Below are 15,168 nucleotides of genomic sequence, written 5' to 3'. Positions count from 1 at the left end.
CATCACAGTTGGTGAGAGGACAGGGGAGCGGAGTATTGCCGCCTGGTGGCTTGACTTCCAGCACTCTTGACCATCACGTTCATTTATTCTTTGGACAATAGCGTATGAGATTCCTTCTTGTGCTGTTAGGCCCCGGTGAAATGTGACTGTGGTGTTCGTGGCCTTCCTATCTTTCTCCGTTTCTCCTCCTACTCCAGAGTCTGGTAGAGAGCAGGCAAACGAATGTCTGCATGCAGCGGTAAAGAGGTAATGCTGGTTAGGGTGCGTGAAGCCCTGGTGTGAGAGGGCTCTTTGAGTGGCTGGAGATAAATTTAATGGAAGGAGGTTTAGTGGGCCGTGCCTTCCTTCCTTTTCCCTTGGTACAGAATTTTGAAAAATGTCATCATGAAATGAAAAACTGGACGGCAGTTTTTAAAACTAAGTTAAAAAGTAAGTGTATTGAGGGGCGCCTGGGTGGCTCAGTGGGTTAAGCTTCTGCCCTTCGGCTCAGGTCATGATCTCAGGGTCCTGAGATCAAGCTCCGCATTGGGCTCTCTGCTCAGTGGGGAGCCTGCTTCCTCTCTCTCTGCCTGCCTCTCTGCCTACTTGTGATCTCTCTCTCTGTGTCAAATAAATAAATCTTTTAAAAAAATAAGTGTATGGATCTTGGTGGAGACTATGTGTATCTGTGTGTGTGTGTGTGTCTGTGTTATAGCACCAGTCCAACTGTTTCTTAACATTTGTTGTCCTTATAAAATGGAAATGATTTTCTTTTCCATGTTGTCAGTTAGCTACTCAACACTCTGATTTGGGAATGTTCTATTCAAACTGAGCTCTGAGTTCTGTGTTACAACAGAAGTTAAGTGTAATTGTGGCAAATCACTGCTTGCTTGTTGGTTTGGGATTTAGACAGGACAGCAGAGCTCCGGAAAGAACAAAGCAAAACGAAGCTGAGGAGGGGAGTCAACTGGAGACCATTGCAAACCAACAGAACTGAGAAAATTAAAGGAAAACATAGCACGATGCTTTAAGTAAAAATAACGGGCAGAACGTTCCTGCCTACCTTGAAGTAGTAACTGTTGATACTGTTGTGTGATGGGTACTTAAGGTCTCTACTTTCAGATACAAATGAAATTTTGTATAATAAAACAGTTTTTGAAAGGGAGGCATGGGATCCCTTTTACGAAGATGGCGCGGAAAGCTAAGAAGGAAGCCCCTACCCCTCCCAAAGCCGAAGCCAAAGCAAAGGCTTTGAAGGCCAAGAAAGCGGTGCTGAAAGGCGTCCACAGTCGCAAAAAAAAGAAGATCCGCACATCACCTACGTTCCGACGACCCAAGACTCTGCGTCTCGGAAGGCAGCAACAAGCTTGATCACTATGCCATAATCAAGTTCCCCCTGACTACTGAGTCAGCCATGAAGAAAATAGAAGACAACAACACACTTGTGTTCATTGTGGATGTCAAGGCCAACAAGCACCAGATCAAACAGGTTGTGAAGAAGCTCTATGACATTGATGTAGCCAGGGTCAACACCTTAATCAGGCCTGATGGAGAGAAGAAGGCATACGTTCGACTGGCCCCTGACTATGATGCTTTGGATGTTGCCAACAAAATTGGGATCATCTAAACTGAGTCCAGCTGGCTAAATCTAAATACAGTTTTTTCATGATAAAAAAAAAAAGAAAGGGAGGCATGGGAGACAAGATGCTAACATTTATTACATCTTTATGCTTGATCATGGGTCTACTTGATAATTAAAAGGAAAATAATATAAATAGAAGAGCTTCTATCTGGATGACAGTGGGTGAGGTATATTGTGCCTTTAACATTATATGGAGCATCTGCCACGTGAATTCAGGCAACTCACATTCCCAGGGGTGGTTGCTGGCTAACTTTTGGATTCTATAATTCTGTAAGGAATAGAGCCGTTTAGACATTTCACCCCTGTTGTGCCAGGAAAATCTGGCAAACACCATGAGTTCCTTAGTTAAAGTATCACTGTTACATTCGAGCTGAATCCCTTGCCTTGCTTTTCCCTCCCGAATGTCCCGTACCCTCCTCCACACGCACTGTTAGTTGACTACTGTACTGTTGAAATCCCCAAGCTGATGCTGATTTTGACTTAAACTTTCAAGTGCATCGAATGTGGTCAATATGGGGTTGCATCTTGAGTGAAAGTAGGAAGAGTTATTCTGAAGGCGTCTCTGGGATTTTGAGTAAAGTAATTTGAGCTGGTGTTCAGTGCTTTGGATGTCAAATCGACTCAACGAGAGTTGATGATACTCAATGTGTTGTTAATTCTATGCCCATGATTTTATAAGAATCTTGGGAGAATCAAAAGAAATGTAAGATAGTTTTGCCTTGAGGGACCATTAAGGAGAATAAGTGACCAACCCTCGTAAGGTCACGAGGAAGCCATCCATGGCAGAATATGGTGAAAAGCTAAATGGTGAAGGACAAGACAAGACACAGAAGGGAAACCAGTGTAGAGGGAGAAGAGAGTATGGCATAAGGTAAGGAGGAGAAGGTGAGAACTGGCTAAGAAAAATGGATTTGTAGAGGCAGAGAGGAATGAGGAGTGAGTATAGTGGTGGACACAGCCTTGGAGTAGATGTTGGAGTGGCCAATGGAAGAAAGTTCACTAGGAGGAAGAAATTGAGAATAGTAAGGATAGAGGTGATAATTGTAAGTCTCAGGGAAGCAGGAAATTAAGGATCCAAAGGTTATGTGGAATAAGGAGCTTTGCGCAGGAATTAAGACTCAATTCTGCCAAGATGGCGGAAGAAAGGGAAGATGTCGGAGGCCATATATACTGTGCTTTGGAGAAGATAGTATGTAAGGGAGTTCATGCAAGATAGTCTCAAGTATAGTCCATTAAAAAGGCTCTGAAAACACCTCCTAAACATAGTAGCAAGAGGGAGTACAGGCTTGAGGTCAACCATGGAGTGAGAAGTGAGAGGGCCAACTTGCAACCAAGTGTTCATTCATCCTGTATTCATCTGATGGTTATTGAGCACCTATCATTCGTTATTCATTCCACAGTCATTTGGTTCGAACTCATTGTGTGCCACATGCAAAGGCAAACCTACTCACAAAGAAGGCAGTTTGTTGGAAGAGGGGAACATAGATGTAGCCAAGTCTAACCTCATCTGTTCAGTGTGATGCCTGCCACGATGAGGGTTCATCTGGAATCTCTAACTGGCATACGAGTGAACAGGTAACTCAAGGAACACTTCACAGACCAAGCCTGGTTGAACTGAACTTTACGGAGTGAGGAAAGATAAGGAAAGGGCGAGAAATACGGCCCATGCCAAAGGAATAGAATTTGAGAGTGCATGCCACATCTGGGGAGGTTTTGAGTAGTCTGATTGGTAAAGCTTGGGAGTTGGAGGAAAAATAGAGGTGGTAAGGTATTTGCCTAGTGGAATTTACCTCTTGCTAGCATTCTTAAGTCAAAGGTAACAGAATTGGTAGAAATATAAATAAATGTGTGAAGAGACTAGACTTTTACCTGTTTGACTAGGTCAGTGCACTCCTTTAAAAGTAACTACTCCATTGGTGATTCTTAACTTTGGCTTTGTTTTGCTGTGATGACCTGTGGTCTTTTAAAAAAAGAACTACTCAAGCATTATGAACTCTCATAAATATCACTAGTCTTGAGAAGTGTGAGTAGGCTCATTGTGAGTCAATTTTTACTATTTTGATTTTAAGATCGTTTTGTGATACTGATTTTGGAACATCTGATTTCCATTTCAAATGCAGTAGCTTCGTGAAACCCTTCTAGAACTTGCAACATTTCTAATCTTTCCTTCAGAAGAAATAACAACTTCTGCTTTTTATCCTCAGTGAACAGAAACCTTTTTTTTTCCTACCTCATGAAATGTATCTGTTTATAAAAGTACGTGGGGTTTTAAAAGCAGATGCCTGCTAACATTCATCATCAGAATGAGGAATTTAAAGCTGTATAAGGGCCAGTCTGAGTACTGCTTCAGATTGAGAACTTATATTATACATCCTGGCTCTATTCCAAAAAACTGTCCTCAAGAAGTTACATAAATTTCATTTTCATCATAGTCCCGGGGGTTGGTAGTCTTTCAGGCCACAACTTGTAATTTTATTTGGATACTTCAATTTACAATATGAACAGAATTATGCAATGGTTATAGGGCAGGTATGTGGTCAAGCTGATGTTAAAAAACTTTATCCACTCTAAATACATGTTGCAGCCTTCCTCAGTTAGTGTCTGATTCTTTTGTGGCCTTATGGGAAATGTATCCAGTGCATCTAAGTTTTTAGAAGCAACATCCTGCAATTTCCTTTTTTGATAGCATGTGCATGCACGTGTGTGTGTGTGTGTGTGTGTGTGTGTGTGTGTGTGTTCCAACACATGCCTTTTATTACTCCCAGAATTTATATGGGAAACTGCATTATTTGGAAAGGTAGTACAAGAAGACCAGTTAATTCTGGAAAATAATAGATGTCACATCTGCTGTGTCCTTGGGCGATAAGGTTGAGTTCATGTTTCTCTGGTTTAAACCTGAAGTTACTTGCTCTTTTTTTTTTTTATGATTTTATTTATTTCAGAGAGAGAAATAATGAGAGAAAGCATGCACAAGGAGGAGAGGGAGAAGCAGACTCCCTGCTGAGCAGGGAGCCTGATGTAAGACTCGATCCCAGGACCCTGGGATCATGACCTGAGCCAAAGGCAGATGCTTAACCGACTGAACCAGCCAGGCGCCCCTGATGTTATTTGCTTTCTTGATTGACCTCTGGCCCTGTCTGACCAATTTGAGCTCCCTGGCTTTTATTTCTGTTGTAGTTGAATTGAGGAATCAAGAAATTCTATTGGGATTACCCGTCATATGATTATGAGCTATTTGCATGGGATAACAAGGGACATATCAGATACACTGCTGTATTTCAAAATGTTTTTATGTTGTCTGCTCTCCGTGAGTCTTTTTGTGTGTCTCCTTAATGACTTTTGTTTATGAGACAGCTGAGAAAAAGAAAAATGTGACTCGCTTTCCCAATCGGTGTTTCCTTCGGCATTGACACCACGCACAGACATGTCCAAATCTGATAAAAATGTGCGGGGCTGGAGGGAGGTGAAGAAAGCGAGCACGAGTCTAAGCAGAGCCTCGGGCCAGTGCTGTGGTTGCAGGATGATACCTGTTTCCAGGCTCTGCAGGAGCTCGGCATAACATAATAGACTCGAGCAAAATCAAAAAGAGTAAAGTCAGGATGGGAGCTGATAAAGTTCCTGGTAAGGTACGAATGGGGATGGCTGGGGGAAGTCGTGGACTGCTTCCTAAGCTTTCAGGGGAAGGAAGAAAGGCTTTAAAGACAAAGGGAAGGCTTGCCCTGAGATTTGGTCCTGAGTAGCAGGGAGGAAGCTGATGTGAGCTGCCCCCACGGCCTCCTCTGTAAAGACAGGCATTTGCAGTTCTGGGTTTGCAACTTGGGAGGAGAGGAAAGGCACGTAAGGGCAGCCCAGGACATTCCCAGTGTCCCCACCCAGAATTAGTAGCACAGAACATTAAGGCGGCATAAGGAATTTCTGCCTGACCACACACTTGCAGAACTTTGCATGATCCAGCTATGTGTCCCTGCGAGCGAATGTTAGTAACCACTGTTCCTTTTAGGTCATGATTTCTGCTTGATGAGAACTTGTCTGGTTGGGTGATAACATGCCTACCATGCCTGTTTTACCTATTTTGAGGCAAATGGACCAAGTTTTAGTCTTGTGTTTTCTACCAGTGGCAGCAGCAGCTGGCTGAATTCCATTCAGGTTCCTTGGATTAAGAATGTATGCCATTTTATTTGCCCACAGTCGTTTCATTTTTAAAGAGAGTCAAGCCTTACACATACTCCTTCATCTTTTCAGACAAACGGACACCTGCCCGGAAATGGAGAGGTGTATCAAGAAAGGCTAGCACGTTTAGAAAATGATAAAGAATCTCTCGTTCTTCAGGCAAGTGATTTTTAACAATGCTCTTCTTCCCCACAACATATTTACAAAGATCATTTTAAATTGGGATGGCATATTCAGATGCTTGGAAGCCGGATTGCTGATAGAAAAAAGTGTGTAGGCTATCTGCACCACTGTAGGGGGTGGTGAGGACTGTGGCGGCACAAGGGTGTGCCTCCCCAGTCTAGAGTGAGCGGCCTCGGCTCCTCTGATGACAGCCACAGTGTCATCCAAGCCAACTTTTTGATCTGATCTGTCATCTTGGTTGATCTGGTGTTTTTAATTTACAGCATAAATTGCAGTTTTATACCACAGATTTTCATACATCTGAATGTTTTTGAATCTGAATCTATTTAATTTTCAATTTTAAAAATGATCCGTGAGCTGAACAGAACAGAAATGAGTAGAGGAGTCTGGTTTATGGCTAAAGTTGTTTTCTTCCTCTTCTTAATGTTTTAAATGCACGACGAATATTTTTATTTTGGTATTTTGAGCTAAGTAAATTGTAGTGTATTTACGGGACTGGTGATCATGGGGAAAGACTCACGTGTAGTCCTTGACGGCTTCTCTTTCAAACATAACTCCATTTCCTCTCTTAATCTCTAATACTACCTCCCACTCCCATTCCAGCCTCCCCAAAATGATGATCTATGCACATACCCTCTTGCATAAAATGGTTGAAATGATGTTAACCTATAATTACAAGGTATTGAATATCCCCAATCAGCCCTAACCTCCTTAAAAATTGGGAGTCCGCAGGTCAAGAAGCATCACTTAAATAGGATTGTAAAAGACTTCTGTCTTATTGACAGGTTTTTTTTTCCTTACAACAAATGGGTAGTGACATCATTCCAGTTTTTGTTCTATTTATTTATTTATTTTTAAAGTTTTTATTTATTTATTTGACAGAGAGAGAGAGAGAGAGATCACAAGTAGGCAGAGAGGCAGGCAGAGAGACAGGAGGAAGTAGGCTCCCTGCTGAGCAGAGAGCCCCATGTGGGGCTCGATCCCAGGACCCTGGGATCATGACCTGAGCTGAAGGCAGAGGCTTAACCCACTGAGCCACCCAGGCGCCCCGTTTTTGTTCTATTTAGAGAAATAAAGTTTGCAGTGGGACCCAAATCCTTCCTAATCTATTGCAGTATTTTGCTCCAAATACAGGTAAGTGTGTTAACAGACCAGGTGGAGGCTCAGGGGGAGAAGATTCGAGATTTGGAGTTTTGTCTTGAAGAGCACCGGGAGAAACTGAACGCCACAGAGGAAATGCTGCAGCAGGTATGTTCAGAAGCCTTCACTGAGGTGGGGTTTTCTTACTCACCACTTTGAAGTTCTGCACTCGTATGTTGTGTCCCCTCGGACGCAGCATTGAAGTTCATGATTTACCGAGACTGGCATATTTTAAGCAAAAACCTAGGGTAACAGGGTCTCAAAACACATGCATACAATAGAAAGTGTTCATGTAATTAGAATCTGGAATAAAATATTGATAGGATTATAGGTAGTTTTAATGTTCTTTTTTAAACTTGCATATGGTTTCCTAACCCCCAGATATGAGCATATATTTTATGATTAAGAAAAAAAATAAGTACCGTATGTGACTTTTACTGGGGGAAAAAGAAATAAACCCAAACTTGTAATACACACACACACACACACACACACACACACACAGATAGGGTACCTACTGGAGGGAGACTGTTCCAGTTTGAGTCCTTGCTCTGCCACATCCTTGCTGTATGACCTTTGGCAGGTTTTCAGCCTCTCTGTTCCTCACCTTCCTCATTTATTGAACAAGGATAATTCATGAGTTATCTTTAGGAGTTTCTACTTTAGAAGATTGTTTTGAGGATCGAACCACTTAAAGCACATCAGAACAGTGCCTGACACAGAGCGACCCTGTCAACATTAATGTTCTCATCAGGCTTTGAAGCATTTAAGATTTCCGCGTATGTATCTAGAGCATGTACGTCTCCCCAGGAAGCAAGCGCACACTTAGTTCTGCTCAGTTTACAGAAGCGGATCATTTTTTCAAATTCTATCTGCATAGTGATTAATCTTTACCACATTCCCGACTTGATAGTTACTGCTTTGCAGGGGTAAGACACAACCATATGTAGTGATTTGTAATAAAACAAGTTTTGAGTGTATCTCTTAAATTCCAACAGGAGCTTCTGAGTAGGACATCCTTAGAAACTCAAAAGTTGGATCTGATGGCTGAAATATCTAACTTGAAGCTTAAACTGACCGCTGTAGAAAAGGACAGATTGGATTATGAAGATAGGTTCAGAGACACTGAGGTAAGTGATACCCTCCCCCTTACATACATAGGCGTGTGCATGTGTATATGTCATATACATATTTCCAGAGCAAGTCGAAATTCCTTGTAGGCGTGAGGGGGAGGTAGTTAATTACTACATGCTCTTGTTCATCCGTGCTTCTTTTTAGGAATAATCTTAATTACATTGGCTTTTTTTACATTGACTTTTTTTTTTTTAATTTTATTTATTTATTTGGCAGAGAGAGATCACAAGTTGGTAGAGAGGCAGGCAGAGAGAGAGCGAGAGAGAGGGAAGCAGGCTCCCTGCTGAGCAGAGAGCCTGATGCGGGACTCGATCCCAGGACCCTGAGATCACGACCTGAGCCGAAGGCAGCGGCTTAACCCACTGAGCCACCCAGGCGCCCTACATTGACTTTTTAATCACTAAATGCTCATGGCAATATTTATTGTGAGACTTTTTGTTGTTGTTCATAAGCTTTTTTTTAATTGTGAGACTTTTGATATGAAATTTTAATCCGTTCATTAGTCTTTAGAAAGAACTTTTGACTTTGTGACATTTGGAGCTTCTCTCTGTTCATCTGCCTGTCTGTCCTCCTGTCCATCCGTAGTGGTTTTCTTCATTATGGAAATAATGGGTTTAAGTGTATCACTTTACTAATAGTCATTTTTAAGTTGTACTGATTATTTGCTATATAATAAGTAAGTTTGAAAATATGTACAGGGGCGCCTGGGTGGCTCAGCAGGTTAAAGCCTCTGCCTTTGGCTCAGGTCATGATCCCAGGGTCCTGGGATCGAGCCCCTCTGCTCACCAGGGAGCCTGCTTCCTTTTCTCTCTCTGCCTGCCTCTCTGCCTACTTGTGATCTCTGTCTGTCAAATAAATAAATAAAATCTTAAAAAAAAAAAGAAAATACGTACAGAGAATATGCTTTTATTATATAATCACAAAAATCAGATTTTTAGAGTTTATTTAGTTTGGCCTTCAACTTTTGGTCTCTTCCACACATAAATCATACCAATTAAATAAAGCTTGCTATACTTTTGTGAAATTTGGGATAGATTCTACAACTTGAAGTACCCATTTTTGTGGTTAAACATGTTTTGTTCTTTGGACTGTTTTATTGTTAACCTGGGTCTTTTATTTGCTTATTATTTGTTGTTGGGAAAAGAGAGCATATCCTTTTGAAATCTGTTTATTTGGAAAAAATTTGAAGATCTGCAGGACTCCCTTATCTCCCAAGGACATCTCTTCCTTTCTCTCTCCTTTGTTTCCTCGGTTGGAGTAGGGAAAGTTGTCATACTGCATTAGAAAGTGGGTCCCAAGAAGCGGAGAGGAGAACTCATTTAAGTATTCTTCCCCCTCTGTTTTCATTGCACACGTTTCTTTGAAGCCAACTCTGTATCATCATGATAACGGGGTACCTTAGGTATGTTACCCACTGTGGGCAAGTCCTGCATAGACTGGCTTTAGTGAGATTTACTCCATTGCTATTTTCCAAATTAAATTTTCTGCCAAAGATGGAACTGTAATGGAAAGTCTTGGCGTATGTGTTACTTCCTCAACAGCAAAAGGAAATCCCCAACTTAGTTCACATTTAATCTTCTAAAGTTGTCAGTCACCTATATGAGCATGTTCCTCACTTGATTGAGGCTGGGGCTCTTAGAACAGAACTGAGAAAGTCACCCAGTTTCTCTAAAATTGTCCCTTTTGTGCTTTCTTGAAAAAAACCCGTTTGGATATTTTCCTCTATTTCTTCTCTGTTGTTCCCTGACTCCACACTTGCTCATAACACGACAGAGTTCAGTCAACAGATGGACGGCATGCCATAGAGGTTACTCTGGTGCAGGGACAGAAGTTGCAGTGTTCTGGTCAAGAGTTGGCCCTTTCCATTGTGTACATAAAGTTGAGGGGGAGTCACCCTGCACAACTGGTTAATTTGGATCTGGGATATTAACCAAGCACTGGGACTAAATCAAAGTGGATGCGTTAGGATTTTTTGGTAAGACTCCAGAGCAATAGTCACATCTCTTGAGTTTGTCTGCATTTTTTAAAAAAAGATTTTATTTAATTAAGAGAAAAAGAGCGCATGAGGGGGAGGAGGGGCAGGGGGAGAAGGTGAGGGAGAATCTCAAGAGATTCTGTGCTGAGCGTGGAGCCTGTCGTGGGGCTTGATCTCATAATCCTGAGCCAAAGATCAAGTCAGAGATGTAAGTGACTGAGCTACCCAGGTGCCCTGTCTGCATTTTTTAAATAAAACTTTTTTTTCTGGTGCTTCTTTGCTTCATTCATGCATTTTTCAATCATAAGCAAAGTGATCCTGTCATCAAACTTTCAGTAAACTCAATCCTTGATAATTTTCTAATATATACAACACTATTGGTAAAATACAGCATGTATATCTAGAGATTGTAAGCTATAATCTGATCAGCCTTATTATATATGACAATAAAATAGTCCTCAAAATTAAAACCAAATTGAATATGCTCATTTTCCTATTATTGTTCCCTTAATAAAAATAAAATGTTGGGGGGCGCCTGGCTGGCTCAGTCAGTAGAGCATGTGACTCTTGATTTCAGGGTCATGAGTTCAAGCCCCATATTGGGTCTGGAGCCTCCTTTAAAAACAAAAGTTTCCCTGACTGTTTCATGAATCCAAAATTCCTTAACTTTGTTTTAGAATTTTAGATTATTTGGAGATTAATTTCTAAGAAAATATTGGAGTGGGGAAGAAATATAGGCACTTCTGAAAGATTAGGGGTAAAAGTCTTGAAATCCTGAAATTTTGAAGATTTGCCAGGAATGACTGATAGGAGATGCTTAACGCTATTCAACAGTGCCCCCTTCTGGTAAGAGTACAGATGCGTACAGAGAAATTGCGTTTCTGTGGAGCCTGAAGAGTTACTCGGAGAGGGAACAGGGACTAGTAGTAACAGGGATTTTCTTTTTATAAAGAACTGAATTGGAAATAATTTGAATTCCATTACTTTAAAGTTTTATATTAAGGAGCTATTTCCAGATTTTCCAGCTTGAGTAACTATGGAAAAACACGACTTCTTTCAGGTTGGAGATTTACATTTATACTTAACAGTGTTGCCAGAAGGTAAATTTGGGTAGGGTTTGTTTGTTTGTTTTTTAATAGAAAAATTATCTCAATTTATAATTCTGTTTTCTTCAGTTACTTCTTTTTGCAAGTTGTCACTGTTTCTAAAAGAAGTGGTAAAATAAGACAATACCAAATAGGAATTCAAAGCTGCTAACCATGAAAAAGTGGCAAGATATGTATTAAAAAGACCAGGAGATGAAGGAAGGTCACTAAGAATTCTAGTATGCAAGAATAATTAATAAATGGGAGATAAATAAATGGGAGAAACTGACTTTTTCCTTAGACTTGAATTCTGAACCTGTAGATAAGGAATCACAACTAAAATGTTATTAAATGATGTCAAACAGTTCCTGACCTCATTTGTGAAAGGTGAAAATAGCTGTTCCCTTACTGAGACACTGTATTAATAACAATTGTACTAGGGGCACCTGGGTGGCCCCTAATCAGTTAAGCCTCTGATTTGATTTTGGCTCAGGTCAGAATCTCATTGAGCCTCACCTAGGACTCCATGCTCAGCGGGAGTCTGCTTGAAATGTCTCTCCTTTTCCCCACCTCTCTTTAGGAAAAAAAAAAGAGAGAAAATAATTAAAATAGTAACTAATGAGTGATTATTATATAGTACTGTTAAGTAATTTAGGAAAGGCATCCCTTTCCCTGTGAATCATTACTCAGAGAAGTTTAGTAAGAAAGTTTTATTTCTTATGGCATTGTTTCTTTTTTATGGCATTTTTGTATAATTCTGTCATCTGTTTATTTGTGGCTCAGGGGTAGAGGACTTGTAAAATGAGGAATAAAAACATGTTAACCGTTGGTGGGGTCTTGATGGCTTGTAGTAAAAAAAGAAATCCTTTCCACAGTATTTGAAGTTGGTATTGTGTGGCATTCTGATTCCCTTTTCCTACTGTCTGGGCTCTAGACAAAAATATGTTACTGTTTCTCAGAACACTTAGACAAGTTTTACAAGCAAATTAGGTTTTTTGTTTTGTTTTAATGTGAAGGAGAAAAGCATCTGGCTGTATTTGTATTATGAAAACCTTAGGATTATTTTCTTTTTCCTGTTCCCAATGTAACATTCATGTTATGACAATGTATTTGTAAATTACAGGGCCCTCATCCACCCTCAAGTTGAAGATCCTTTGTTTAAAAGGTTTACATTTAAAAAAAAACAATAAAAGGGTTTAAATTCCATTCCATTCTCCCACACTGGGTTGATGAACAATCTGTATTTTTGTTAGACAAAGGAAGAAATTGTAAAAATGTTTTTATAAATAATCCACAGATCACTGAAAAGGCCCTAAAAGTAGATGGCTTAACTAAAGAAAATTTTTCTAGTTAATTTTTAAAGTCAGGAAGCTATATGGTCATTTTTAGTCCAGAAATAGCTGATGATTGATGTATGCAATTAGCTACCTTTGTTAATCAAAATTGAAAGTCACCTTTTAACTCTTAAGTATAGGAAACAAACTGAGGGTTGCTGGAGGGGTGGTGGGTGGGGGGATGGGTAACAGGGGGATAAGCATTAAGGAGAGCACGTGATGTGATGAGCCTGGGTGTTATATAAGACTAATGAATCACTGACCTCTCCCTCTGAAACTAATGATACATTATATGTTAATTATTTGAATTTAAATTTTAAAGAATTACCTTTGATTTCCATAATCTCATGATTGTAGGCCAGATGCATTGAGAATTTAAAATAGTGGTTTTTTTGTTTGTTTGTTTTTTTAAAGGTTTTTATTTATTTATTTGACAGAGGTCACAAGTAGGCAGAGAGGCAGGCAGAGAGAGGAAGGGAAGCAGGCTCCCCACTGAGCAGAGAGCTGGGCTTTATCCCAGGACCCTGGGATCATGACCTGAGCTGAAGGCAGAGGCTTTAACCCACTGAGCCACCCAGGCGCCCCTAAAATAGTGTTTTAATTAGAAAGATGCTTTGGGTCTCAGGGAAGTACCTTTATTTCCATTTGTCTGATCCAGTTCATACAACCTGAACCCAGGGGCTTGTTGAGTTTAGGTTTCCAAGCTGCTATTTTGGCCTGCATAGGTGTGTTGCTGCTTTCCTAATGTGTTTCATTGTTCCTTCTTTGACAGGGGCTAATGCAAGAGATCAGTGATTTGAGGTTAAGAGTCAGTGAAATGGACAATGAAAGACTTCAGTATGAAAAAAAGCTGAAATCAACCAAGGTAAGTTTTCTCAATGGCAAAAATTTGCAAACAACCTGACTCACTTATCTATGATTGATAATACAAGTTCTCAACTCAATAGATGATAAAGAAGGTATCTTACAAGTGAACGAAAATTTCCCCCAAGCTGGAGACTTTCTTGAATTTGAACACCACTATTCTGAATTTTTTAAAAATCGGGGCTTTAACTAATCTAGTGAAACATAACCTGTTATTTCTGTTAGTTAACCTAACCTCCTTTATAAACCGATACTATTTTCTTGGATATTTAGGCTTGTCTTTTTCTATCCGTGGTTTCTTTCACACCTCTGTCTCTCTACCAGTCTTTAATGGCCAAACTTTCTAGCATGAAAATCAAGGTGGGTCAGATGCAGTATGAAAAGCAGCGGATGGAACAAAAATGGGAGTCACTGAAGGTGTAGTAGACTTTGGGTAATGGGGTCCTGGGACTGTTTGCTTTCTCGCTTGCGCTGTTTTGCCGTGATAGTGTTTTTAGTAGCATGTGCATTCATCATGTGTGTGTCATCTGTTTTTTTAAAAATACATTTAAAAAAGCTGATGGAAGGGACGGTACGATCCCTGATGTTGTTTTCAGAAACATATGAAATGATTAATGAAAAATAACAACTGGATAAAATAAAAATATTCATTTAGAAATTCGATCTCACCCTTTTAGAGTATCTGAGAGCCAAGCTTGGTAAAATAGTTGTAAAAATGCACCTGGGAAAAAATATCTATTTTGTATCAGACTCTTCTTCCTTTGGGACTTTCTTACAGGTTAACTATGTTGTGACAGTGAGTTGAAATTACTGCTGTAAAGAAGCTTTTTGCCAGTGCTACTGAAAATTCCTTGCACTTGGGATCCATGCCTATCATAAGTAAAAAGTATAGGACCAGCTTTCTGGCTTCTTTGGAGATCTTCTCATAGTACTAAACACAATACCTACATTAAGAGACTGAGAATAAAATGTGTATCAGTTATAAAAATACACTTATTAGCACTGCATAGCTTTATTTTCTGTGCTAAATACAGCCAGCAAAATTTCAGTTTGCTAAAGCTAATTCTTCATCAAAATTAAACTGAAAATTTAACATTAGTAAATAGAATGTTGGACTTGGAATCTTTAATAGCTACATAGTAAAAAAGAAGGGGGGATTTAAAATATGTTAAATCTTTTTTCCATTGTTGTGGGAGACTCTGTCCTTTTATTTTGGTGATGAAGATGAATTAGTTAGTTCCATGATTTGGCTAACATTGTTCATCACTTGCTACCTTACCTATTAATTAAGCTCTGCCTTGTTCATATTTAGGGAACATAAATGCCATCTTGAAATACTAAATAAATCTGTCAAGTCTTGATATATATTTTCCAATTTGCATTTTATTTTGCTTTTATGACACTCAGGGTCTAATTTGATTATCATCCTTGATTAACTGGGGGAGGTTTTTTTGTTTGTTTGTTTAACATAAGCTTTAAACCTTAGGGCTACCTAGGTCCTAATTACACTTTAAAGCATTTTGTTTTAATTTGGTCACACAGAAACTTGAAACACTTATACCAGAATTATTAGACATTGACCTTCATTAATTGTCTTGCTTCCTGCTTCCTATTGCCACTGTCTGGTTTTTGAAGTCTGCATCTAGATTCCTGTTGTTTTTT

At 39.7% G+C, this 15,168-nt stretch overlaps 1 protein-coding gene across 6 annotated transcripts in view; it reads left to right on the top strand.

Annotated features, from left to right (window-relative positions):
* Positions 1-15,168, top strand: part of PPFIBP1 (PPFIA binding protein 1) — a 178,911-nt gene that overhangs the window by 128,071 nt on the left and 35,672 nt on the right. For 3 of the 6 annotated variants that reach the window (XM_046012035.1, XM_046012039.1, XM_046012036.1), the window contains exons 5-9: positions 5,864-5,950; positions 7,109-7,222; positions 8,113-8,244; positions 13,415-13,507; positions 13,831-13,923. In XM_046012035.1, coding sequence (XP_045867991.1) covers positions 5,864-5,950; positions 7,109-7,222; positions 8,113-8,244; positions 13,415-13,507; positions 13,831-13,923 — 519 coding nt within the window. The remainder of the gene's footprint in view (positions 1-5,863; positions 5,951-7,108; positions 7,223-8,112; positions 8,245-13,414; positions 13,508-13,830; positions 13,924-15,168) is intronic. The other 3 variants (XM_046012038.1, XM_046012037.1, XM_046012040.1) reach the window with 1 other exon arrangement.

This window comes from Meles meles, chromosome 7 (assembly GCF_922984935.1).
Source record: "Meles meles chromosome 7, mMelMel3.1 paternal haplotype, whole genome shotgun sequence".
Taxonomy (NCBI): Eukaryota; Metazoa; Chordata; class Mammalia; order Carnivora; family Mustelidae; genus Meles; species Meles meles.
The sequence above is the reverse complement of the archived record's forward strand: the minus strand, read 5'-3'. Positions and strand labels throughout refer to the sequence as shown.